The sequence below is a fragment of the Suricata suricatta genome, chromosome 11 (genome assembly GCF_006229205.1).
Source record: "Suricata suricatta isolate VVHF042 chromosome 11, meerkat_22Aug2017_6uvM2_HiC, whole genome shotgun sequence".
Lineage (NCBI taxonomy): Eukaryota > Metazoa > Chordata > Mammalia > Carnivora > Herpestidae > Suricata > Suricata suricatta.
Window position 1 is genome coordinate 96992832 of NC_043710.1, and position 25815 is coordinate 97018646.

At 46.6% G+C, this 25815-nt stretch overlaps 1 protein-coding gene across 1 annotated transcript in view; it reads left to right on the forward strand.

Annotated features, from left to right (window-relative positions):
• The first annotated feature begins 204 nt into the window (after positions 1–204).
• The window catches only part of MMP20 (matrix metallopeptidase 20), a 50864-nt gene continuing 25253 nt past the window's right edge, over positions 205–25815 (forward strand). The window contains exons 1-6 of the mRNA XM_029915075.1: positions 205–330; positions 8549–8796; positions 12220–12368; positions 14348–14473; positions 15232–15393; positions 16430–16571. Of these exons, the coding sequence (XP_029770935.1) occupies positions 205–330; positions 8549–8796; positions 12220–12368; positions 14348–14473; positions 15232–15393; positions 16430–16571 (953 nt within the window). The remainder of the gene's footprint in view (positions 331–8548; positions 8797–12219; positions 12369–14347; positions 14474–15231; positions 15394–16429; positions 16572–25815) is intronic.

Genomic DNA, 25815 nt, shown 5'->3' on the forward strand with positions numbered 1-25815 from the left:
GAAGCTTTCCCCAACTCTTAAGTCCGGGTGTGTTACCCCGTCATCAGGGAGAGCAATGAGCTATATAATTACCTTTTGAGACATGAGTCATCCTCCCTCCAAGGGCCCAGACCTGCTGGACGCTATAAAAGCAGCTCCAGGTTGAAGGGCGAAAGCAGTCTGCCCTCCCCAGGACCAATATAATTGCCGAGCTGCCCGGAGGAGATGAAGGTGCTCCCGGCATCTGGCCTTGCTGTGCTCCTCGTCACGGCTCTGAAGTTCTCCACCGCCGCACCCTCCCTATTTGCAGCCACCCCCAGGACCTCAAGGAGCAACTACCACCTGGCACAGGTTTGTGAATCTTTGCACACTTCCCTCTTCCTTCCCCTGCCTCAGAAAACCTAAAAGAGTGTAGCAAGAAAACAAGAAAAAAATCTGTCATTGTCTTATAATCACCTTATAAACCCAGTGGAGTCTAACGGATACCACCTTCTGTACAGCGAAGGTTGCTGTCCGGTGCGCGTTTGGGGTACATGCTGCATGACTAAATAAACAGATATCCAGGGGGCTGGCTTCCTACAGAAACGGAAGCGGCTTGCAAAAACGCATGCAATACAAAAAGACGAAACATTTGCGGGGAAATGTAGGAGGAAAATAGGGGCAGAAAAATAAAAACCGAGGTGCAAGTTTTGCACGCTGGAGGTAGGCTGTGAATTTAGTGTTGGGCTTCCTAGCAGTCACCTCAAAAAGATTTCTTGCATTCACACGTTAGCAAATGGCTCTTCCTTGGGGCAAACTGGATCAAAATCTCAAGTGAACCGAGTTTTCCCCAGTGCCTACCTCTCCTCACTTGCGAGCCTTTCCTCTCTAAAGCATATTTCCTGAGTACCTTATTCATATACACTCTCTGTATTTTCTTCTCTGAGGACGCCTCTGAACTGAGTGGAAAGAATGCAATACAAATGATTCACGTTAGAATGTTTGCAATGATTATGTGACTCAAAGTGATTCACGTCCAGTTGCTTCCACATGGTTTTTGCATGTAACGGAAGGTGGCAATCTTTATCCTGAAGAAACATTTCTAGGGCAAGTGCGACTCTTAATCTCGGGGCTGTGGGTTCGAGCCCCACGTTGCGTGTAGAGATTCCTTAAAAACAAAATCTTGGGAAGAAATAACCTCTAAAGATGGGACTCCCAACATTAGTGACGGTGTGCAGATGAGACGTGTCTGCACCAAAGCCTTGCTCTCAATGGTCTGTCAGATGACAGCACATCCGGGATTCCCAGCCCTACTCCAGGTTCCTTGCCTACCCGCCAGGCTACACCCCTGCACCGTTCTGGTGGGGGCTCCATGGAACTGGTTTGCACACATCCCTGTGGCCTCACCAACTGTGAGCACCACCCTGCCTTCTAATTAGTCAGCTCCCCCCGCCACACCCAGCACGAAACACTCAGTATCAGTCCTGCTTACAAACAACGGAGTGGATGCCAAGAACAGAGCTGTTAAAGTCAGCGTCCTCAGACTCAAGCCCACTTCACATAAACTCATTTCAAGATAGCAGGTCTCAGAATTCCAGGGTCTAGTGAAAATCGTGTTTCACCGGTGCCAGCTGGCTCTGGGTCCCTTCTCCCAGATGTGATGTCCCCTCAGCATGCGTCATGCCACTCTGACTGAGGAACCAGAGCCTTTGTGACCTTGGAAGGAGGGTCATGCTGAGGCTAGAACTGATCCGAGGGAGCCAAAGACCGTGGTCCTAGCCCTGGTCCAGAAGAACGATGGTCATCGGGCCAAACAGTCCCTCGCCTTCCATCTGCTTCTCACCACTGCTTCTGTACCACCGCGACGGAGTGTGGCAGAACCAAACATGTTACCTATTGGCTCTTCACAGAAAGAACTAGCTGATCCTGAGCCGTCTATGCAGGAATAAGACCAGGAAGTCTCGGGAGAAGACAAACTTGCTGGGAGTCTTGGGGAAGAGTGAAGTGGCCTTGGACGTTGGGGACCTCTCACTTCCGCTCCCTCTCAGGCTCCCTCACACCCTCCTCTGAGAAGGACCTTCAAGCAAGGAGCCGGGAACCTGGTCAGCGCCTTCTTCTGCCTACACCAGCCCCCCTCACCAGCTCAGGGCAGGAAGAAGCCGTCCCTCTTTAGCAGGCTTGAATGTGATCTGGGCAAGGGGCACCTGGAGGGCTCAGTAGGTTAAGCGTCTGACTCTTGATTTTGGCTCAGGAGTGTGACCCCTGCAATGGGCTCTGTGCAGGCAGTGGGATTCTGTCACCTTCTCTCTCTACCCCTCCCCCACTTGTATTCTGTATCTTTCCCAAAATAAATAAAAATAAACTTTAAAAAAATGACCTGGGCAAACCTCTATAGCAGATTCCAGTGACTAGAAAGAATTAATGTCCCCACTCAGAGTTTAAAGAAATACAGCAGTTCCTCCCTTATTTGCTTTGCACAGTTTCAGTTACCCACAGTCATTCATGGCGGGGAAACAGATGATCCTCCTTCTGACATATCAGAAGGGTCATTAGTAGCCTAACACCACATCACAGTGCCTACATCATTCACCTCAATGCATTTCATCACCTTACATTATCCCAAGAGTGTGAGTACGGAACAATAAGGTATTTTGAAAGAGAGAGAGAGAAAGAGGGAAAGAGAGAACGCATGTTCACGTAACTTTAATAACAGCATATTGTTATAATTAATTGTTCTACATTATTAGTATTTGTTGTTAATCTCTCACTGTGCCTAATTTATACATTAAGCTTTATCATAGGTATGTATGTATAGGAAAAACCGGTATTTATAGGGTTCAGTACTACCTGCAGCTTCAGGCACCCCCTGGGGGTTTGGGGACGTATCCTCTGTGGATAAGGGGACTTCGATGTGTGACAACTTCAGCAGCCTTACAATACAACAAAGAAATAATATACAAAAGCATGCAGTTTCAGTTCACCTGTTCAACGATCATTTACTGACAGCTTACTGTGTGCGGTATGTTCTAAGCATCAGAGAAACATCAGTGAACCACACAAGTCAAATCCCTGTTCCTAAGGGATAACGGGGATGGGGGAGGGAGGGGGTGCTGGGGCTAGAGAAACACGTAGTCAGTCAACAAAGCACCCAAGGTTATTTCAAGGTGATAAGTGACCTTGAGGGAGGAAATGAGCCTGGATGGTAGCGACTGGGACAGTGGGGGACATTGTCACCTGAGTAGTCCAGGACAGCTTCTATGAGGAAGTGGCACTCAAGGTGGCCCTAAACTCTAAGAAAGAGTCAGTTACATGACTGTCTGGGGATGAAGGAGCCTGGCTGACACATCAGACTTGTGGCAGGAGCTGGGAGAATGCGCACAGTGCAACTGGCTGAGTCCCATCGCGGGTGGCCAGCGGACCAGGGGGTGCTGTGAAGGGGGTCAGGATAATTAGCTTCTGCATGGCTCTCTTCCCCCCAGCCCACTTGTTCAGAGCAATGGATGTTTCTTGTGGCCAGAAACACCAGACAAGAAAAATTTCCAAGTGCTTCCCGCCAAACCCATGAGCCCAATAACCTACACTTGGAAACACGAACAAGTGTTTAGGTGACTTATTTAACACCCTCTCGAAATTCATTAAATTCTGCTTTGCTGTTGAGCATAAAGGCTACAAATATGATGAACTGATAAAATGCTTAGTCTCTTAAACCAGAGCTTTATTCTGTTCTTGTTTGTTTTTTTTAAAACCAGTAATATCAATACAACATTTAAAACAACACTTAACAGGTTGTTAAGTTGTCCTTAAAAATAATATAAATTTTAAATTTTTTTACATTTATTTATTTTTGAGAGACAGAGCATGAACAGGGGAGGGGCAGAGAGAGAAAGAGACACACACTCTGAAGCAGGCTCCAGGCTCTGAGCTAACTCTCAGCACAGAGCCTGATAAGAGGTTCGAACCCACGAACAGTGAGATCATGACCTGAGCCGAAGTTGGACGCTCAACTGACTGAGCCACCCAGGTGCCCTGTAAATTTTAATTATCACATTATTTTAAACTCATAATTAAAGAAAACAAAAAAATTAAAATTGAAATATTCCAAATACAGAATGCTAAATTCAGGTGATTTTACTATGATTTTACTTTCTGTGCACAAAGAGATACTCTAATTTTTATATTTGGTTTCTACCTTTATTGCTGATTATTATACCATAAGAAAACTTTGATTTCTATACTGTTTTCCTAAAAGTCACCTTAAAGATTTACAAATATTCCAGAATATAAGTGAGTTATAATTTATTTAATTGGACCCACAGATTATTTTTATATGGATAATGTTTCTGTGATCATCTCTGTACACCATCCTGATCTAAAGGATGATTTTTTTCTGCACAGATTTCCAGAAGAGGAATTAATAAGTAAAAGGGGGTGAACCTTTAAAGTCTTCAATACCTTTAAAAGCACTTTCACACTGAGAATCTCATTGGATCCTGACCCCAATGTGGTCCATAAAACAAACACCAACCTCATCTTGTAGATGAGAACACTGAAGACACAAGAAATTAAAAGAACAGCCCAAACCTGTTACAACCTCGGATGCATCACACAGCATCAAAAGTCCTCCCAACTCCCGTTCTGTGGCGTAGCCAAAACAGAAAGAAATGCTGAAGGAACCATATCTAGAACTCCACTTTGTTCTGAAGCACACTTAACTCTGAATTTTAGGTTCTTGATTCTCAAGAAGGATGCCAGGAAAGCACACTGAGCAAAGAACTGAGGGTGGAGGGGACCTGGGTCACTCGCTTGCTAAGACTGACCCTGTAGACCTCCATTATTTTATTCTCTCAAACACTGAAAAAGAAGCAGAAAAAAAAAAAAACCCACCTGAGAGCCAATCCTAAAATCCAGTAATTTTATTATTAAAAAAATTTTTTTGCATTTATTTATTTTTGACAGAGAGAGACAGAGTGTGAACAGGGAAGGGGCAGAGAGAGAAAGATACACACACTCTGAAGCAGGCTCCAGGCTCTGAGCCAGCGGTCAGCACAGAGCCCAATGCAGGGCCCGAACCCACGAACCATGAGATAACGACCTGAGCCAAAGTTGGAAGCTCAACCCACTGAGCCACCTGGGCGACCCTAAAATCCAGTAATTTTAACAATGAGGGAGAGACAAAGGTGGGGAGCAAATAGGACACTTCTGGGGGTGCCTAAAATCCTGGACCAGGGCCAACAACACCCAAGGGTTAAGATGAACACAAATGCAATGCTAAGTCCACATCTAAGGGCCTCCCCGAGTGTTTTGACTCTGAAAAGATGCTAAGATCTTGTCAATAACTTTGACAAGAACGATCTGGGCCCTCAGGACATCTGATAATTCTTCAAAGCAGCAAATTTGCATATTCTATCTAAGGGAAAAAAAGTCTAAATATTAACTGAACATGTACTCTGAGCCTAGCACTGTGTTGGATACTGTTTTAATCCTTTTGTTTATGCCAGAATTAAACTTTTTGAGCTGAAGATCTAGCATCTTCTGCATATTTCCTAAGAAAAAAATGTACAAATTGTGTATGTTCACAGTTGAAAAATTATAAAACAGGGCCTCTTGGGTGGCTCAGTCAGTTAAGTGTCAAACTCTTGGTTTTGGCTCAGGTCATGATCTCACGATTTGTGGGATCAAGTCTATGTCAGGTTCTGCATTGACAGCATGGAGCCTGCTTGAGACTCTCTCTCTCTCTCTCTCTCTCTCTCTCTCTCTCTCTCCCTCTCTCTCTCTCTATCTCTCTCCCCCCTGCTCACTGGCTTGCTCTCTCTCTCAAAATAAATAAACATTTAAGAAAAACAAAAAAGAAAAGAAAAATTATAAAACATAGGTAATGAAAAAAGAATCATTCTCAATTCCATCACTAAGATAAAACAAATACTCACCCCTTCGTCTATATTTTTCAAAACACTTTGCTGTGACTCAGGGCTGGGATTAGAGTGAGGGAAAGAGGCAGGACTGGCCCTCGTCTTTACTTAAAATATTGGTATTTTTTTCATCATGGATTTTTTTGCATTCATTTTTATTTTAAGTGTTGCACTCAGTATTAGTTTTCTTGATTGCTGAGTTTTTGGCGACCCCTCTCTTCCTCAGACTAGTCCCGGTTTACGTGATCTGTGTGCGTATCCATTGGCACACATTTTTCTTTACAAACATGGCTTATGCTGTAAGAGTAGTTGTAAACCTCTTTCCAACTTAATCTATCACGAGCATCTTCTCTTCCGTGACCATATTTTGTAAACCAAAACTAGAGCCCAGAGTGTGAGAGTCACACATGTCCTAACAAAGGAACAAAATATTTGAAATCAAAACTGTCTCAGAAAAGCAGGAGCACCTGGTCTCCTGCACAGAGCTTACCCCTGGAAGAGCCCAATCCAGACTTACCGTAAGTGTCGAGTTATCACAGCATCAACCTGAGCCAACCCGAGGAATGGCGTGGAGAACCATCATCTTCAGAAACGATCGGAAACCTAGAATGACGCAATGCTTACTTAAGACGGCCCACCCAGAGATGGAAGTGAAACCAACTGGTCGCACCTCTGTTTTAGAACCCTTGCTGGGCTCCAGGGCTGGGGGCCCCAAGCTAACCCGCCTCCTCTCCTCTTGGGTCTTCCCCTCATTAAGAATCTCATAAGGATGGGCGCCTGGGTGGCTCAGTCGGTTAAGCGTCCAACTTCAGCTCAGGTCATGATCTGGTGGCTTGTGAGTTCTGGCCCCATGTCGGGCTCTGTGCTGACAACTCAGAGCCTGGAGCCTGCTTCCGATTCTGTGTCTCCCTCGCTCTCTGCCTTAACCCCATTTGTACTCTGTCTCTCTTTGTCTCTCAAAAATAAATAAACTCAAAAAAAAAAAAAAAAAAAAGACTCTCACAAGGAACCACCAGCAGGAAAGCCGGGAGGAGGGGAGGGTGAGGACTGGCTGACCCCAGGGGCAGACAGAACACCTAGTCCAAACAGGTGAGCGCATCTTACTCCTTTTAATTTTCTCCTGAACAATTACAGTCTGCACTAATAGCAGAAAACCTTGGGATACAGGAAAGGATGAAAACTAAATCGTCACCCATAGTATTACAACCCAGAGGTAAACAAGATTGATATTCAGATACACTTCTTTCCATTATCTATGTTACTCGTGTTCAGTATGTTATATGCATATGGTAACTATCAATATATTGATTGATATCAATTTTAAATGCTGATTTGCATATTAACCTTATATTACTATAGATACATAACAAACATGAGAATAATATATATACATATATATGGTTGGGTTTGGTTTTGAAATTATGATTATTATCTTTATAAGGACTTCACCTTTGCTTTTCCCAGTATTTGGTCATTATTCCATGCCATTAAATATTTTTCAAAAATGTGATCTTAGAGGCCTAGTATTATGTCACATGAATATATAATACGTCCAACAAAACCCCTATTGTTAAACATTAGGGCGGCTTTTGGTGTTTTATTTTTTATATATAAATGTGTAGATATAGCATAGATCATATACAGAATTTATATAGAAGCTAAAGTAATGTGACATATAAATATTCATAGGTAGTAAATAAATACATCATGCATAAAATATAAATATGAGATTTTCTGTCTATTACACTGGAATCTTTAGCTGCTCTCTGTCTCCCTGCAATGAGGTGGGCCCTTGAAATCCAGGGCCAGCCTCAGGCAGGACCCTCTCCCACTCCAGCCAGGAAGTCAGAGAAGAGTTTTGAATGATGAACATAGAGGTTTTAAGCCTTAATGTGCAAATGAAATAATTTATGGCTAATTTTTCTTGCCTCGGGGGACAAAGAGCCAGTCCTGCAAGCCTCGCCCAGAGAGCAGGCTCCGGGCCACACAGCAATGGTGGAAAGCCGCCAGCGACAGATTGTCTGCTGCTGTGTAGGATGAGAGGCTGGACTGCAAGGCTTCATGGGTAGAAACACACTGGTCTTGCATAATGTTGAATGAAAACGTGACACCCAATGGCTGCCTCCCAGAGGAGAACAGTCTTGGTTTTGCAAATTGGGTAAAGATTTCAATGACAAATAAAGGATCTGTGGGGAAAATGTTCACATTTTTTCCTCTTAGAGTTTATTTATTTATTTTGAGAGAGAGAGAGAGAGAGAGAGAGAGAGAGAGAGAATCCCAAGCAAGCTCCACACTGTCAGTGCATAGCCTGATGCAGGGCTCAAACTCAGGAACCATGAGATCATGACCTGAGCTGAGATCAAGAGTCAGACACTTAACACATTGAGCCACCCAGGAGCCCCCTATTTTTTCCTCTTAAATAACTAGTCCTTATAGGAAAACTATGAAAGGTAAGTGAGGAAAAAAAAATCTTCAATCCCATGTATGCAAAAATAATCAATATTAATAATGCGGCATACATCCATCAAAGCTTTATCCATGTGAATGTATCTAATTTTTTCAAGGCGGGAATATGCCCTCCACACTACGTTTAGCTTGCAGAGAAACGGTCCCTTCCTGACTGAGCACGAGTCTCTCCTGGAGACGGTGCACAGACCTGTCCGCCTGCCTCTCCGTTCCAGGCCTATCTTGACAAGTATTACACGAGGAAGGGAAACCACCCGCTGGGCGAGCTGACCGCGCGAGGAGCGGGTTCCCTGGTCAAGAAGATCAAGGAGCTGCAGGCCTTCTTCGGCCTCCGGGTCACGGGCAAGTTGGACCGGTCCACGATGGACGTGATCAAGAGGCCCCGCTGCGGAGTTCCCGACGTGGCCAACTACCGCCTCTTCCCAGGTGAACCCAAATGGAAAAAAAATACTTTGACATACAGGTAATGAGATGGAGTCCTTCCACAGTCAGAGAGAAACTCCCTCTCCTTCCTTTTCCTTTTCTTTCCTTCCTTTTCCTTTTCTTTCGTTCCCTTCTCTCTTCTCTTTTCTTTCTGAAACATCTTCCTTCCAATCTGTATGAAAATCGTGGCTCATCACAATCATAAGGAAGATGTTTTGGGGCTGATCTTTAGACAGTGACAGTGCGGGGGATTCACTGCAAAATATTATCTCAGGATTATCGTGATGACTGGCTATTTTTGACGTTACAATAATTTAATAAGAGACAACACACTTGTCTTTGAAGAAAAATAATCTAATCTAGGATTAATAACCTGACGGTACCAACCAGTTTTCTTAAAACAATTTCCTCAGAGGGAAGAAATAAAACTCACCTATTAATAAAGTAACTTTTTTATTAACTCCAAAAATAATTGATTGATGATTTACTAAATGCCTCCAATAGGCAATCAGTTTTGGAGACACAGAGATGAGTAGACACCTTCCTGACCTCAGGGAACTCACAGTCCTTTGGGGGAGACACACAAGCAAACAGATCATTGTGGCTGCAGGTCTAAGCAGAGAAGTCTGGGAGCACAAGAACCCAGTGTGGAGGGGAGGAAGCAGGCCTCCTTCCTGGGGGGCCCCTCCATCCTAGGGTGGCTCAGAGGCAGGCAGGCACCGCTGTCCACCTGAGCCTACATCCCCCAGACAGAGAGGGTACCTGGGCCTGCACCCCCAGACACAGGGCCTGCACCCCCAGACACAGGGTACTGTACTGGGGCAGGCTGCTCCTGCATTTTTGCTCAGGCCTCACAAACAGTGAGGATTTCCAAGGGCAAGAGAAGTTGGGGCAGACAGGGGTACACAGTGGGGTGTCCCGGAGAGCAAGTGCCGCCCAGGGCAGTAGAGAGCCAGGCCAGGGTTGGGGCCAGACTCTGCTCTCAGAATGAGCACATTTGGCCAATGCCTAGGGGATGGGGTGATGAGGCCTGACTGTTAAAACAGCCCAGAGGTGGAGCCTAATGGCTTGCAGGAGCCCTGACGCTTCAGGGAGTTTTATAGGCCAGGAACCCTGTAAACTGGTTGCTAACACAGCCATTATTTTTTGTTAAGTTTATTTATTTTGAGGGAGATTGAGAGAGAGAATCCCAGGCAGACTCCACACCATCGGTGTGGAGCCCGATGTGGGACTCAAACTCGTGGAATCGTGAGATCATGACCTGAGCCGAAATCAAGCATCGGACATGTAACCTACTGAGCCACCAGTCGCCCCAAAACACAGCCTTTATTAAAAAGTAAGCCCTACAAATCTGTAATTTAAAAAATTATAATTATGCACAAATTATTGTGTATTACATTGTGTAGGTCATTCAGAACTAAACAGCCAAGGTGATCAAAACGTTGCTTTCTGATCATGGCATGTCACTGCTATCTGTGCTCCCGCGGTCGTGCATGTTTTTGACCATACAATGGACGTAACCAGCTGCTGCTCATGTCTCCCCAATAGCACGTGCAGGGGCGGCAGGTGGGTGACTTATAACTGGCACACCCAGTCCCCGGGTCCCTGTGGTCAAGTGACAACCCATGCCCATGAGCAGAGGCTCCTCTGGGCCACCTGTTGGTGGCTGCAGGCCTGAGTCCATAAGGTAACACTCTGAACACAGTTGTCACTTTGCTGTGGTCCAGGAAAGCCACAAAAATCCAAACACAAGGGCAAGAAGCGCCTCAAAAGGAGTTGAACTCCTAAGTGTACGGGGGGAGGCAAGACGGGAAAAATTTATATAAAACCATGAAATCTTTCCCAACATTTAGCTGTGTCGCAGAACCGTAGCCTGTGACCTAGCTCAGCCAAGACAGCGGGAATCAGTGAAGCTAATTGGAAACTCAGAGACTCAGAATGTGTGATAATATTCCTCAGACGGCTCCAACCCCCTCAGCACACTCACACTGAGTATGGACGAACTCCCAAGCAAGTGCCCTTCCCCTAAAAGGAGAGAGAGAAAGAAGAGAAAGCACGAAAGGCATCTTAGGCACTTTGTCTTTGCAGCTACTGGATCTCAGAAAAACTCCTTATAACCCAGAGGATTAAAACAGAAAACGTAGCTTAGTGCCTGTTTGTGTACATCTCAGAGTCAGAACTGGGCTCATGTGCTCAGCTCATCTGAAGGTCAGGGAGGCTCAGGAACGTGGCCAGCACGAAGCAGGTGCTGCCAGAGCCTGACTGTGATCTCTATTGCCTCAGCGGTCTCCAGGTGCGGACACTTGTCCATGCCCCTTTGTTCATCTCGGGGGGAGATCTCTGTGCCTCCCCCAATGCTGAGGGCCAGCTGCGTGGGACAAGGCCCCTTCCCTTCGAGCCCCCAGGACCAGCCCTGCTGCTTTGTGGCTACGACAGCACCACCCACATCAGCACAACCAGCATACTTGTCAAAATGCAGGTTTAGGCTCACACCTGTGTATCTACTGAGCCAGCGTCCCCGGTAGTTATCACAGGTGCATTTGACCACTGCCCAGAAGGCTTTAAAAACCCTCAGCTTCCCTTCACTAGTTCCTGCGTTTACCAAGTGGTCGCTGAGCCTCTATGGGCACACGGACCAGATAAGGAGCCAGGGGAACAGGACAGGTGTGTCTGCTCCCCCAGGGTGGCTGTCACTGAGTCAGCTCCTCACTCCGCACCCCTGGCTCTCTCTGAGTCCCAGGTGGCCCCTCCTTTCCCCTGCCCTTCCTCTGCTGCTTGTTGGGACCCCCAACCCCTGCCCTCCGGAGCAGCGTGTCAGGAAGCACCGCTTACTGCTCCGCCCACTGTTCGCCCAAAATGCTCTATACTTTTCTGCCTCCAGAAGTCACTGTCGCCCCAGCACTTAAAGACTCCAGCCTTTCAGGCCACGTGAGTACCCTTGCTTAAAGCTAGTGTTTCCTCTTTAAGATGTGTTTTATTTTAAGATGAAAAACATTCCCCCCACAAAGGGGGAAATCCCATTGGCCTTGGAATAGGAATTTACAAAACCTCCAAACTCTATGTTTTTACTTTTTACAATTGAAAGTTTACAGTTGGGGGGGAAAGAGGTCTCTTCTTATCTAAAACCATTGTAGGGGAGAGTGGGCTTCTCACTCCCTGCGAAATGACACAGGCCACACTCCTTAAAATCTGAGATAATAGAGTGACCACGAAAGCCAGACTCTCAGCACCACATTATCTCAACTCTCATGCCCCTTCTTCTTTTCCTCATTGTTTCACCTGTTCCAGTAATTCAACAAATGTGAAAGCTAAAGAAGAATCGTTTGGGAGAAAGATTCCTAAATTGTAGATTTGTGTTCAGCCTTTCGATTCTTAACTCCGCCTCCACCTCAATAAAATCCTTGCCTTTCTTCACCAGGAGCTAGCCTACTGAAAGGAAAACACGTTCCTTGTGTCTTCACAGAATATCCAAGTACACGCCGTCCATGGCAGCTGCTGATGTGGACAAGGCGGTGGAGATGGCCTTGCAGGCCTGGGGCAGCGCTGTCCCCCTGAGCTTCATCAGGGTGACCTCGGGAGAAGCGGACATTATGATATCTTTTGAAAGTGGAGGTACCGTGGGGGTCCCTGGGCTCTGCCTGCTAATCCAACTGTTTTCCTCCTACAACCTTCAGTGCCAGTGATGGGCACCATCCTCTACTGCATGGGTGTGACAGGTGGAGGCCAAGGTCATGGCAAAGTCATGATGGCCTTCAGGCAGAGACTAGAATCAGGGGGTCCCAAAGAGTGCTCATCATCCTGGCCTGGGCCGTTCGGTGGATGCAGCCCAATCAGCTTTCACTGTGCTGTGGCCACATCAGAGACAAGGTCTGTCCCGTGTAGCTTCCCTGTTGGCTGAGGGGATGCCTGACCTCACCCCACCCCCTGGTGATGTCTACCGCACACCAGGAATCTGCACCTTGAATTCTCACTGAAGGACACACACACCCCACTGGCCCTGACCACTTCCTCCCTGCAGCAATGGTTGGCGGGGGAGGGTACTGCTGTCCTGTCCACACATTGTGGAGTCCCAAGTCCTCCACCCTGCTCACCCCAGTAAGAAGTGGACGCATAACCTTGCTCGGGGAGCCCTTTCCAGAGCCTTGTGCCTAGTGAGCAGGAAAGACCATGAAACCCCTTTGCTTTGTCGGCTTCCAAGTCGTTGAGGGGAGCGAGGGCCCTGCCTCCTCCCTCCTCATGCTGTGTCCAAGGGTCCCTGAGACTTCGTGTCCTGATCTGAAGTTTAACCTATGTCCTGGAAAGGATGTGCCCAGAAGCCAGGAGACAGAAGGTGAGCAGGTCCCCAGGTGAGCCCTCCAAGGTGGCCCTGGGCGTGGCCCGGCTCACAGAGGCTCACGTTCCTCCTGGACAGCAGGGCCACCCCGTGAGGTGGCTGCGGGCTCAGGGTAAGCTTCGATCTCTAGATCGTGCAAGTCTGCACTCTTGCCCTTGAAGCACAAGCTAAGTGTGGGCCATGCTGCCATTTAACAGGGACCTTGGGGCCCACGATCTGAGGTCCCCACACTGTGCTGAACCCCACGAACCAGAGCTTTGTTTTGTTGGATTTTAACAAAACCCGGTATTCTCACTAAAATCCTGAAAACCTGTGAACATAGCTTCACAACATTGCCTCGTTTTGTTCTTCCTCCTTTTTTACTAAAAACCATCATTGAGGGAGCGCCTGGGTGGGTGAAGCGTCAGACTTCAGCGCAGGTCACACTCTCACATTTCATGGGTTTGAGCCTGACATCGGGCTCTGTGCTGACAGCTGAGAGCCAGGAGCCTGCTTCGGATTCTGTGTCTGCCTGTCTCTCTGCCCCTTTCCAGCTCATGCTATCACTCACGCTCACTTGCACACGCGTGCTCTCTCTCTCTCTCTCAAAACTAAACATTAAAAAAATTTTTAAGCCGTCAATGAAACATAGAGAAAATAGAAACAAGCAAAGCTTTAAAAGTTGTGATTTTATAGGGGCGCCTGGGTGGCTAAGTCAGTTAAGCATCTGACTTCAGCTCAGGTCATGATCTCATGTCCTTGGGTTCGAGCCCCGCATCAGGTTCTGTGTTGACAGCTCAGAGTCCGGAGCCTGTTTCAGATTCTGTGTCTCCCTCTCTCTCTGCCCCTACCCTGCTCATGATCTGTCTCTGTCTCTCAAAAATAAATAAATGTTAAAAAAAAAAAATTAAAGGAACATGAATATTGCAAAGTGAATCTATTTGTAGGAGAGTGTCAAATAATTAAATATATTGTCCAGGGGCTCCTGGGTGGCTCTGTCAGTCAAGTGTCCTGCTCTTGACTTCAGTTCAGGTCATGATCTCACAATTTTTGAGTTCAAGCCCCATGTCAGGCTCTGTGCTGACAGCTTGGAGCCTAACCTGCTTCTAAGTCTGTTTCCCTCTTTCTGCCCCTCCCCTGCTTACTCTCTTTCTCTAAATAAATAAACTTTAAAAATCTATTTTAACAAAAATATATAGTGCATTTCCTGTAATGTGAGGCATATCTCAAAAAACTCCCACAGGACTGACTGCTGTGGCCTCTCTCTCCATCTGTCTAGACCACGGGGACTCCTATCCATTCGATGGGCCTCGAGGGACCCTAGCCCATGCGTTTGCACCCGGAGAAGGTCTGGGAGGGGACACCCATTTCGACAATGCCGAGAAGTGGACTATGGGAATGAATGGTATATATGCACAATTCACCATAACCTGGAAAATATTGTACCTTCTTCTGGGCCTCCACCATGAAACCTTGAGGTCAACATCCCAGGCCACCCTTTAACTAGGGGGGCTGGCTAGCAAAAACAAGTAAGCCAAAAATCCACCAGGGAACACCCTAAGGGGAAAGCCCCGCCCACAAGCGTGCCTAGACTTGTCCGAGCCCACAGCCAGGGGTGTGGAGGAACCGCCACCCTCCCTCCTCACAGGGCTCTCTGTGCAGGATTTATCATTTCTCACTTGTGCCTGCAAACAGGCTGTGCTCAGAAAGGACCTGAGGGTTGTACTGTCCCGACAAGTGTGCTGGGGATGGGTGCCTGTGATTCCAAGTGTTCCTCGGGAAGTGTGTGTGGACGACCACGGGTGGAGGCTGTGACAGCAGGGAGCCAGTCCCACAGTCGAGGCGAATCCAGATTTCATTACCACTGTTAGCTCTAACAGGGCCCTTCTCTACCAGTCGACGGAGCTTTGCTGACAAGGGCCAAAATGGACTGAGTCACAGTTCCGTCCTTCCCCAGTCCAAAGCCCTGTCCAGCCAGGGAGGAAGCATAGGTAACATCAGCACAGCTCGGCCCCAGAATGACCTACCGACTTTTCAATAACCTGGTTTTGAAAAAAAAAAGTGAGTTTACTACTAGGATTTGGGCATAAATTCTCCTGTAAAGACAGAAAATACTGAAAATAAAACCCCACATTGATGCTTCTTCTGTGTCACATGGTCTAGGTTTCAACTTGTTCACTGTAGCTGCTCACGAGTTTGGCCACGCACTGGGCCTGGCCCATTCCACAGACCCCTCGGCACTGATGTACCCGACCTATAAGTACCAGCGTCCCTTCGGATTCCACCTGCCCAAGGACGATGTGAAAGGGATCCAGGCCCTGTACGGTACAGTCTCTACACTGCTTTGACTACTAACCCTGGAAGTCCAACTTAGACAAAGTTTACTTTGCCAGGAGTTGGCGGCACAGGTGAAAATAAAGCAGGGGACCACAGCCCCCCCTGCAAAGAGTTTATTTACCAGATAGGAACATGGCTTTCTTTTCTAAGATGTGCGATTAAATTCTACATCTTTTCTCCAGACCACATTGATCCCCCAACAGCCATAGAACATATAATCATTGACTCTGGGATTTTGGTGGGGGGGGGGGGGTGTTAGGTGAGAGTCAGAATTTAGAGACTGGGAGGGGATGGGTATATTTTATAGTTTCCTATATATGGTTCTTACCCATCTGCAGATCATTGATCTTGTCTCCCTAAAAATGGCAGGGAGTGTGACAACTACACCACTCAGTGGCTTAGACAACCTGCAGGGTCACATGACTCATTATCTCACCCCATCCTCACGACCAGCCTGCTTAGGGTGGGAAGTGCTTTCCTCACTTTATAGGCTCCACACCGTAAGTACCCCAAGATAATCAATGTGTTAGGTGCTTTACAGACACTACTTCTCATAAAACCCTCTGCTCCCTCCTGTTTCACTAATGAAAGGACAGAGGCGTGGACGGGTTAAGTGACGTGCCTGATTCTCACACAACTCTGCAACTAGTGCAGCCAGGATCCAAACCCAGGTCTGCCCGCCACAGACAGCCATGTGCCTCCTCACCTCATCCTGTACAGAGAAAGAGGGTCTCTGGGGTGCCTGGGTGACTCAGTCAGTTGAGTGTCTGACTTCAGCTCAGGTCATGATCCCATGGTTCGTGAGTTCGAGCCCCGCGTCGGGCTCTGTGCTGAGCCTGGAGCCTGCTTCAGATTCTGTGTCTCCCTCCCCTCCACTCTCTCTCTCCCTCCATTCCTCCCTCCCCGTTCATGCTCTGTCTCTCAAAAATAAGTAAATGTAAAAAAAGGAAGAGGGTGTCTGGAGCAGAAGTGGACAGATTCTAGATTCCTGGAACCGTGTTGACCAAGTTGCTTTGAATCCTAGGACCCCGGAAAACATTCCCAGGAAAGCCCACCGTGCCGCACGCCCCACCTCAAAGTCCATCCACCCCCGACCTCTGTGACTCCAGCTCATCCTTTGATGCCGTGACGATGCTTGGGAAGGAGCTCCTGTTCTTCAGGGACCGGTAAGCCTGAGATGTGCCACCAAGTCCTCCCAGGCCTCAGCTCCACGCATCACTCTGGAGGTGCTAGTTGCTGCCACGAGTGAGGATCGTGCAGATGGCGCCCTGTGTGGCAGCAGGGAGGTAGGGAGGGGTCTCGGAAATGGAGACCACCAAAACCATGTGTGCAACACCCACCGTGCTCTTGGTACGTAAGGTACTTCTAACCCTCTTCAGGGCAAAGTAGGGATTAGTATCCCTCATTTACAGAGGAAGAGAGAAACTCAAAGAGAACAAGGCACTTCTCTGAGCTAACCTTTTCACTAAGTGGCTGAATTACAATGTCAGCCCAGATTTATCTGATGTCTGTTTTGTCCATCACTGGATCCCTAGTGAGAGCACATAGTATATGCTCAATAAATATTCAATAATGGGGTTGGATAGATAGAAGGACAGGCAGGTGGATGGATGGGTGGGTGGGTGGATGAATGATCAGAGGGATGGAAAGATGGGTGGAAAAATTGTAAAGTCAGCAGTCTTCTGAAAACCCTGTTTCTCAAGGGCCCTGGACTATTCACTGACAGCTAGCGGTTAGAAGAGAGAGGGGAAGAATATTGATGGATTTTGGCTATACCACAGCTACTGCTCCTTAAGAATACCCTGAGGTTTGAGTTTCTAATACTGCTGTTTCAGGAATGTTTCTTTTGGACTTATTAATAGAAATGTTAGTAGTTCTGTGAGTTGTAAAGGTTGGGGAGGTGGAGCAGGTATTTAAATTTAATGGCATAGGAGTAATTACTGATGTAATTTATGATGCTGGGATTGTTTGTAGGGATACAATTGGAATAGCTGTGTGAGGCGATAGTGGGGGTTCTGGTTGGTCTTTATTAGTGTTTTCATTGTCATGGAACTCAGGGAAGTTAAATAGAAGTAAATTTAAGATTTGTATAATAAGGAGAAAGGAAATAAAATTTGAAAACAATTATATTAAAAAATTCAAAGCCTTTGGGTTTGGAATTAACGTGGAAGTTTTATTAGGAGACAGGAAATGGTTGCTGATAATATGTTTTCTAGTTAAAGTACATCTAATAATAACACTATTATTGGTGGTTTCATGTTAGCTAAAAGACTGATGAGTGGTGAGAGAGAGGTTATCACTGGAAAAACACTCAGGGAGGTTGGAAAATGTATACAGGGTGAAGGAGAATTAAATTTTCCATTTTGTGTTACAAGGTCATGTTCAAGTGTCAGAATGAAAGTGGGGGCAGCTTTGCCAAGGACTGTCCATTTCGGGTGGTAGGGTGTAGTTCTGTGAGGAATGGCTGTTGGTGTCACATTGTCAGAAACAAAAATCCAGCAAAAACTTCTTCCATTTAAAATAATAGAATGGATTAGAAGAGGATTCTTTCCATTCGTTAGAATTAGTGTCAAAAAATGAGGTTGTCCTAGAAGTGCAAAGAAAACAACGGGGCTTATAGACAGCTGTTGAGAAGCAGCAATGAGTGAGTATGTCAAGCCCAGGCGTTTGCATAGGACATGACAATTCTGGTCCCCAGCTCTGATGTGGGGGTTTGTCCCCCGCTACCCAGTAATTCTCTGACACCAGCTGTGGGTCCTACAATTCAACTCCATTCTGACACCATCGACCCAGAAATAACATCAGATGATTCCACAGGTTAAGGGCTCAGCCTACTTCAGATGCCAATTCTGACCCACTGGCTGTGAACGGGTTCCCGTGAACCCATCCTTAGGTGGCTGATGTATTAGAGTGACTTACACACCTCAGGAAACCATTTACTCACTAGGTTAAGTTTATTATAAAAGGATGGAACTCAGGAACGGCCGGATGGAGAGATGCCTAGAACATGTATGAGGAAAGAGAGCAGGCCTGCCCTGGCCTCCCCAGATGCACCACTCTCCCCACATCTGCATATTTACATGCAGTTATTTCCAGAGAGGGAAGAGAAAAGGGGTTGAACATCTGAGAAGGCAGCCTACTATTGGTCACCTAACTTCATTCAATGAAAGTCCACACAGAGTAGTGACATCCTGGGATCCTGTAAAGTAATAAAGGTAAATATTGCTTCTAAGCTCCACATGAGCCTTTATGCTTGAATGGAAACCAGTGAACAGCCATCAGTTTAGAAACAGACAGATGCACTGGGTAATAGCTGTTTATCTGGGAATACCTCTAGGCTGCATCCACTCACACTTATCAGATGTCCAGAGCAAATGCTTCAACTAGCCTATCACAAGGATTTTCTTTACAGGTCTCTGCTCCTAAAAACTCAAGTACCTCACTCTACTGTGTCAACTTTGCTAAAACTGTGGCTTTTCCTAGCAGGTGAAAGGTCAGCTGGAATCCCTTAAGAGACCTCTCCTTTGCACCTTGCAGGGATCCTGTGGCTGCCGGGTCACCTACAAGGGCCTTCGGTTCAGCTGTACCCTCAGGCAATTGCACAAGTGTAGTTAAAACCTAATCCAGCAGTCCTCAGTCTGTTGTCCTTTGGGGAACATTCCTCCATCCCCTCCCCCATCCCAGATGGGGCTGAGGTGGGTATTGGGGCTGGTCATTTCCTCAGGCAACTAGCCCCCATCCAGATTTCCAAGTCATCTTGTTAACATAACAAAAAACACCTTCATTGCTCTCATCACCAGAAATTCCAAAGGCTTTAGCTGCTTGGTGCCAGAAACCAGGAGGAAGACCAAATACATTATTTCCTCTTATAAATCACAGTATCACAGAAGCCTGTGGCCAAGAAGTCTGTAAGGAAAGGCATACCTGTTGTTAGTCTTCCAATAATAAGGAGGTTGTAGAAAAGGGGCAGGCTTTACGCCGTCTACTTTTTGGATGTCATGTTCATTGTGTAAGTGATCAGTAATAGACCCACAGCATGTAAATAATATGCATTTGAGAAATGCACTTGTGCAGATGCAGGGGAACAGCTGTGAAGACTAAGTCTGGTGTTTAATATCAATAATGACCATGATCAAGCCAACCAGCTTGCGATAAGAAGACCTTTCTAATGTCACTTTGGGTGAGAGCCCAGATTGCTGTAAACAGTGTGGCAATAGCAGCTAGACAGAGTGCTTGTGTTTTAATAGCAGTATCATTTTCTGCCATTGGGTGGAAGTGAATTCATAGAAAGACACCAGTTCACATGAAGTAAAGCTGAGACCACATTAGGTCTTCCGTGGCTGAAGGAGATCATTCATGTAGGCCAAATTGGCAATTTACCAGTTGCAGCCGGACACAGTACAGTTAGTGGAATAAGAACATGACTAAGTTGAAGTACACAGATTTGTTGGAAATCTCATTGTAAGGTTTAGTAGATGGAGGCAGAGGGGAGAGGAAAGACAGAGACCAAGTTATGGAGCCAAGAAGGCCTTTATTGGAGTCTGCAATCCCCGGGCGAGGTTCCGTGACTCTGGAGTAGGGAGTCAGGGAAGTCTCATCTGGTATGGGAGAGCAAGGTGTTTTATGGGTGCAGGAGTTCCGGGTTTGAGCTCAGGTGGGCTGATAGCCAAGTAGGGGCATCTTTGGATGGTGGCAGGATTCAATTGGCTGTCCACTTCGGTGGGGAGGGGGACGCTGGAATTCCATGGTGAGGCATTCCAGTTTGAGACAGTCCAGATTGGAGAGTGGGGGTCGTCGGTCCCTGGCGGTGCCTGGAACTATTATCTGACCCGCAATAAAGTGGCCGCTGGTGCTTTTCAAATGGCGAGGGTCATCCCAGGGTTGCAGGTGGAGGTTGTCCGTGCTCGCAGCTCTCCACAGCAAAGTGGCCGCTCAGTCGCCTTCCCATGGCAACTCTTATACTCATAAGTTTTCATTAGATGGTCCCTTTTGTCCTGAGGCTCTGGCCTCACAAGGAGCATGCGGGCTATGTCTGGGATGCTGATTACTGTGGTCACTTCTTTTCTTGGAGGAAAAGAGAGACCTACCAACACTCACCCCATCCCGCCCTTTGCCATGGACAGAATTCATTCACACCAGAATAGGCAGAGGTGGCTCAGGAATACGCATGTCTGAATACTTTTTATTCCTTTTCTTCTATGGAAAAGTGTTCCTGGAGCCCATATGGGGGCCCAGGCACCACTTTAGTGGCTGGAGATATGAAGAAGGATCAGTACTCACCCTGCCTTTGCACACCTCAGTTCCATGAGGGAGAAAGACATTCAGAATACACTGCCATCACCCTGCGTGCTCACGTGATCTCCTTGTGCACATTAGGAGAGAGAGCAAGCTCCCTGGAGTCTAGTTGTACAAGGGTACCAGTCACATCAGACTAGGGCTCTGTCCTCAGGGCCTCATCTAACCCGGTCACCTGCCACTTGTCCCGTCTGCTGGTTATCACTGCACCATCACACTGGGGACCATGGCTTCAGTATATCAGTTTGTGGGTGGGGAGCAGGACATAAACATTCAGCCTCTAACAGAGTAATCACATTTTTAAACATGTTTTATATCTTTCCAGATTTTTTTCTGGGTAGATAGATTCTAAATATGGGAGGGAATCAAGAGCATCCACAAAAGTGGAATTTTATTAGATGTGCTAATGTATAAACTTTTTTCACTCAACAGTATCTCATTTTTCCATGCCAATGAGTTTTGTCATTTTTATTACATATATGCAGATATTACTCCAGTGAAGAGATACATCATCATGTATTTAACCAATCCCATACTTAGAAACATCTAAATTGTTCCTCATATTTAAAAATTAAGAGTCGCTTTAACTTAGTCTTTCAGAGTGAGTGGGTATCAGAAGCAGATTGGAGCAGAGTTCAGGTTTAAGCATTAGGAGAACTTGGTTGAGATTCTGGCAATGCCTCTTACTGATCAGGTGACCTTGAACAGATAGTTCACAAATAGAGTGAGCACTTAGTAAATGGTTTTGGGATAGGATTTGGAAAATCTGTACCATGGATTAAGGCTTAGAAACAACTTCAGATATTTTTATTACTATTTGTTTTTAGTGATTTTTATAGTTACTTGTTGATTATTGACTTCCTTTTTATTATTACCAAAAAGTAAAGCAAAACAGAATTGGTGGGCGTTGAGCCAGGAGGGCCAGGCACAGGGCGGGAGGGGCTAGGTTGCAGCGGCTTCACCTCAAGCCAGGGAGTCAGATGAGGGCAGGTGGCACCAGGTCTTCAAGGAAGACCTGGCTCATTCTTCTGTGATTGTATGAGGCTCAACCGAGACTGTGAAGTCAAACTCATACACCCTTATGTACAATTATAAGTGTTTTCTTTAAAAAAATCAAAAACATGTTTAAAAACCCTCAACAGACCAGGAGCATTTGGCAATTGCTAATGACTGATGACTCACCATAAATCCTGAGGGTGGTAACAGGATATGAAGGAAGGCCCTGGTGCAGGAGACACTAAGACATGGGGGGTCAGGGGACAGGAGTGCTCAGTCCCCACCCTCACCTCCTCCCACTTCTGACCCACTGGGTTGTGGGGGTGGGGCCAGTAATCCCAAAGTTCTAGAAAGTACCGGGAGGCAGGTAGTGAGGAGTGCTCCCTTTCCGAGCTGGCTGGGAGCCCAGAACCTCTCCTCCCACTCTTTGGGACAGGGTGCTCTGACATCACAGTGACCCCCAGGAGTGCAGTACTTACTATGATGAGCACTCTGTTATCAGGTCTTACAGAGGCCCATGAGCAATGCATGATTGCTCCCTTTTCACAAGACTCTGAAAGGAGCCATACCTGTCAAGAGCACAGAGCCAAGGACTGGTCACCCTGTGACCTCGTCCCCACCAGCGGCTTCCTGCCTCCCAAGGTGCCATCTGGAGCTCAAACCCCACGATCGTAGCTCTGATCCCCTCCTGGATGTCACTAGAAGTCCCTAAGTATTTGCTAAGCCTGAACAAAGAACACAGAATTCTTTTAAGGCTGAGGCTATAATGGCAGCCAGCAGGCTATTGTCCTTGAGCCTGGAGTTCCCCAAAACCAACAATAATCTGTGAAGGAGACCTTTCTAACCGTGGGCGTTATAACCACACAGTGTGCAATGCGGAGTCTTCATGGTCACCATGAGCTAGCTGCACCCTCTCATGGTGTGTACAGGTCCATTGGAACATTCTGGCATTCTGTTTGAGGAGAATGAGCTTCGACTATACTAAGGTGCAAGTCATAAATACATACAACTTACATGCATGTTGTATATGTGCATGTCCATGTTGATGTGATGTCCATGTTGAATTCACACACATTTATTCTTTACAGTGGATAGCAGGATATGAAGGCCTTCCCAAATCTCCTCAGGCAACTAGGGAAGAGAAGGAGCCAAAATTGTGGTTGTGTCTCAGATTATTGCAGGTTTTATCCAATTTAATGTTACCGATAAAATCAAGAATATCACAATTGTCAATAGACTTCACAAGAGTAATAGCATTTGCATATGGAATAAGCCTAAAGCTTGATTATGTCCAAATCCTTCATGTTGGAGGTGAGAAAGGTGGGTCCATTCCTCTCTCAGTCCAGCAGACCCTCCTGCCAGCCGGGTCTTCGCACTCCTGGTCCAGATCCTATCCTATCACTCACACAGAAAACCCGGCCATCCACAGGAGCTCCCGAGGGGTGCGCTGTGTTTTGACATGAATGCCCTCTAGCCTTTGTACCCAAATGCACTGGAGTGTGCAGGGAGAGCATGTGAGAGCTGCTCCTGGGCTCCAGGCCCTCACCTACCGCCCAGGTGAACAGCTGCACGCAGAAGAAAGTTTTTAGACCACCAAGGTGTCTGGAATATGTTTGATAGGCTTGTCCACATTCTGTTTTACTCTGAAAATGGGATTCTTTATTAAGGATATTTGTCAATCACTATAGCCACATCCTGAATGATGTTACATATCTTAGATCGGCATGTAGAGGAAAGCATTCATCAGGCTACACAAGTCGGAAATAAAGAGGATGAATGGAAGGGGCATCCTGGAGGGAGTTGCAAGCAAGCCATGGGTGTTGATTTAGTGAGGAGACAATGGATAAGAAGAACCAAAGGCAGAAGAACTGGTGCTCAGGGGAGTACTCACAGTGGCGCTGTGGGTCCTCCCACATGGACAAGGCAGCAGAAGATCTGAAAATGAACTCTAAAAGGAACAGCTGACATCCCTTGATCACCTACACTATGCTGTGTACTGTGCTAAGCATTTTCCAGACACGTACTCATGTATGCCCAGCTGGAATTTTTTTTTAATTTTCAAGGGAGAGAGGCAGAGCATGAGTGGGGGAGGGACTGAAAGAGAGGGAGACACAGAATCTGAAGCAGCTCCAGGCTCTGAGCTGTCAGCACAGAGCCTGACACGGGGCTCAAACTCACGAACCGCAAGATCATGACCTGAGCCGCAGTTGGACACTCAACCGACTGAGCCACCCAGGAGCCCCACACAGCTGAAATCTTAAACCTACTTGACATCAGAGAGAGAATCCCATAATGGAGCCTCAAATAAATGAAGGAAAAGAGGATTCTGCTCCCCACAATGTGATCAATAGTGGAAAATAATGCCAAGTCTGTCAGACCGAAGACTGAAGGAAAGAGAGAAGCTGATCAGGATGAGGGGTGTCATTTCAGTGGAGGAGTGAGGAAGAAATCCAGGTCATGGGGAGCAAAGGAGCAAAAGTTGGGGGGAAAGTGGAAAGCATCAAAAACATAGAAGAAAGATCCTTCTCCCCGCTGAACCTGGGGAGGAGGATGAGAGAGAAGAGCAGTCAAGGAGAAAGAGTCGAAGACAATGAAAAGTGAAGGTACCCACTGGGCTCATGCTGAGCCACCCTGACAGACGAGGAGGAGGGGAGGCCTCTTCTAAGATGAGACAATATGATTTGGAAGGGAGAGACAGAAGGGGTCAGCCCACACTGGTGGGGAGTAAAGATGGTTGCATGCAACAAAGAAAGAACAAAAGGTCAGCAATTGTGGAGCATATGCCCTGGTGTTTGGGGGCTGGAAAGATGGCTAAGCCGTGACCCGGCACCAGGTGAAGGCCAGATACCAGTCTCCAACCTGGTGAATCAGCTGCTGTTCTTTAGGAAAAGGGAATAAAAATTTCAGAGAATATGAAAATTGGCAATCAAGTTAGCTCCTCTCAGTCTCTGGCACCCACTTAGGAAGCCTGACAAATATTTACTGAACCCTGACCATGTGCCAGGCACCGCACTGGCTCCATGGAGCCAAGAGATAAAAATAGTGCAGCTAAATGTGTAATCAGCAGATCCATCCTGTCCATAAGCCCCATTGTCCTGCCTTCCTTATCAAAGATCAGATTAAAGACTATTGATACAGTGATTACCTGTTTCCACAGCCAGTTCCAATACATCCTCCAACTGCTCTTTTCCAAGAAGTACCTGGGTTGTTTATCTGTTTGCTTAGATTTTAAACCCATTGAGAGATGAATCAGGAGGTTATTTGCTATATTCCATGGGGGAGAGGGCTGTCAATTTTAATTCATTATTACTGTAATCACTAGCTCCAAGTTTATGGATCCTCTGAGTGTGGGTTCTGTTGCTTCATTACCCACCCTTAGCATCCTGAAAATGTTCATGATTTCAGATTATTTTGGAACTTGTGCTATTTTACATAAGTGAAGGACATAGTATTTATTTCTACCTTAGGTGTCCAGTCTACACATTGTCACAGTGTTTCAACCAGGGTTTCATAACTTTGGCACTACTGATGTTGTAACCAGGTAGGTCTTTGTTGGTTGGGCTGCCCATGGATGGTCGGAGGTTTAGCGGCTTCCCTGGTCACCACCCATTAAACCCCAGTGGCACTGACCATCCCCAGTTACGACAAGCAAAATTGTCCCCAAACATTGCCAAACATCCCCAGGGGCACAAGATTGCTCTTGGTTTAGAATGACCACTTTCCTTCCTTCTGGTCCTCACAACACCTGAAGTCAAGGTGTATTCAGAAAGGAATTTCAGATTCTACACATGTGACAAGTTCTGACAGTACATTTTCTCCTAATCACTACATTTTACTCCCTTTCCTGCTGAGTCATTCAGGACATCCGTGTCCCAACTGCAAATGAAAGACGAGGCTTAAGTTTGCCCAAAGTCATCTGTTAGCTTTTAAATGAAAAAAACGAAAGGAAATAGTTCCCAACTTTAGGGTTCCTGAGAAGAAAGGGCTTGAATTCCTCTGAACCTCATCAGAGACGTGATTCAGGTGGTGACTTGTCACCAGAGGACGTGTCTGCCCCTTCCTGCCTGCTCTCCTCACCTCCTCTTCCCCACCATCCTTCTCCCAGCAGGGCACACTTGC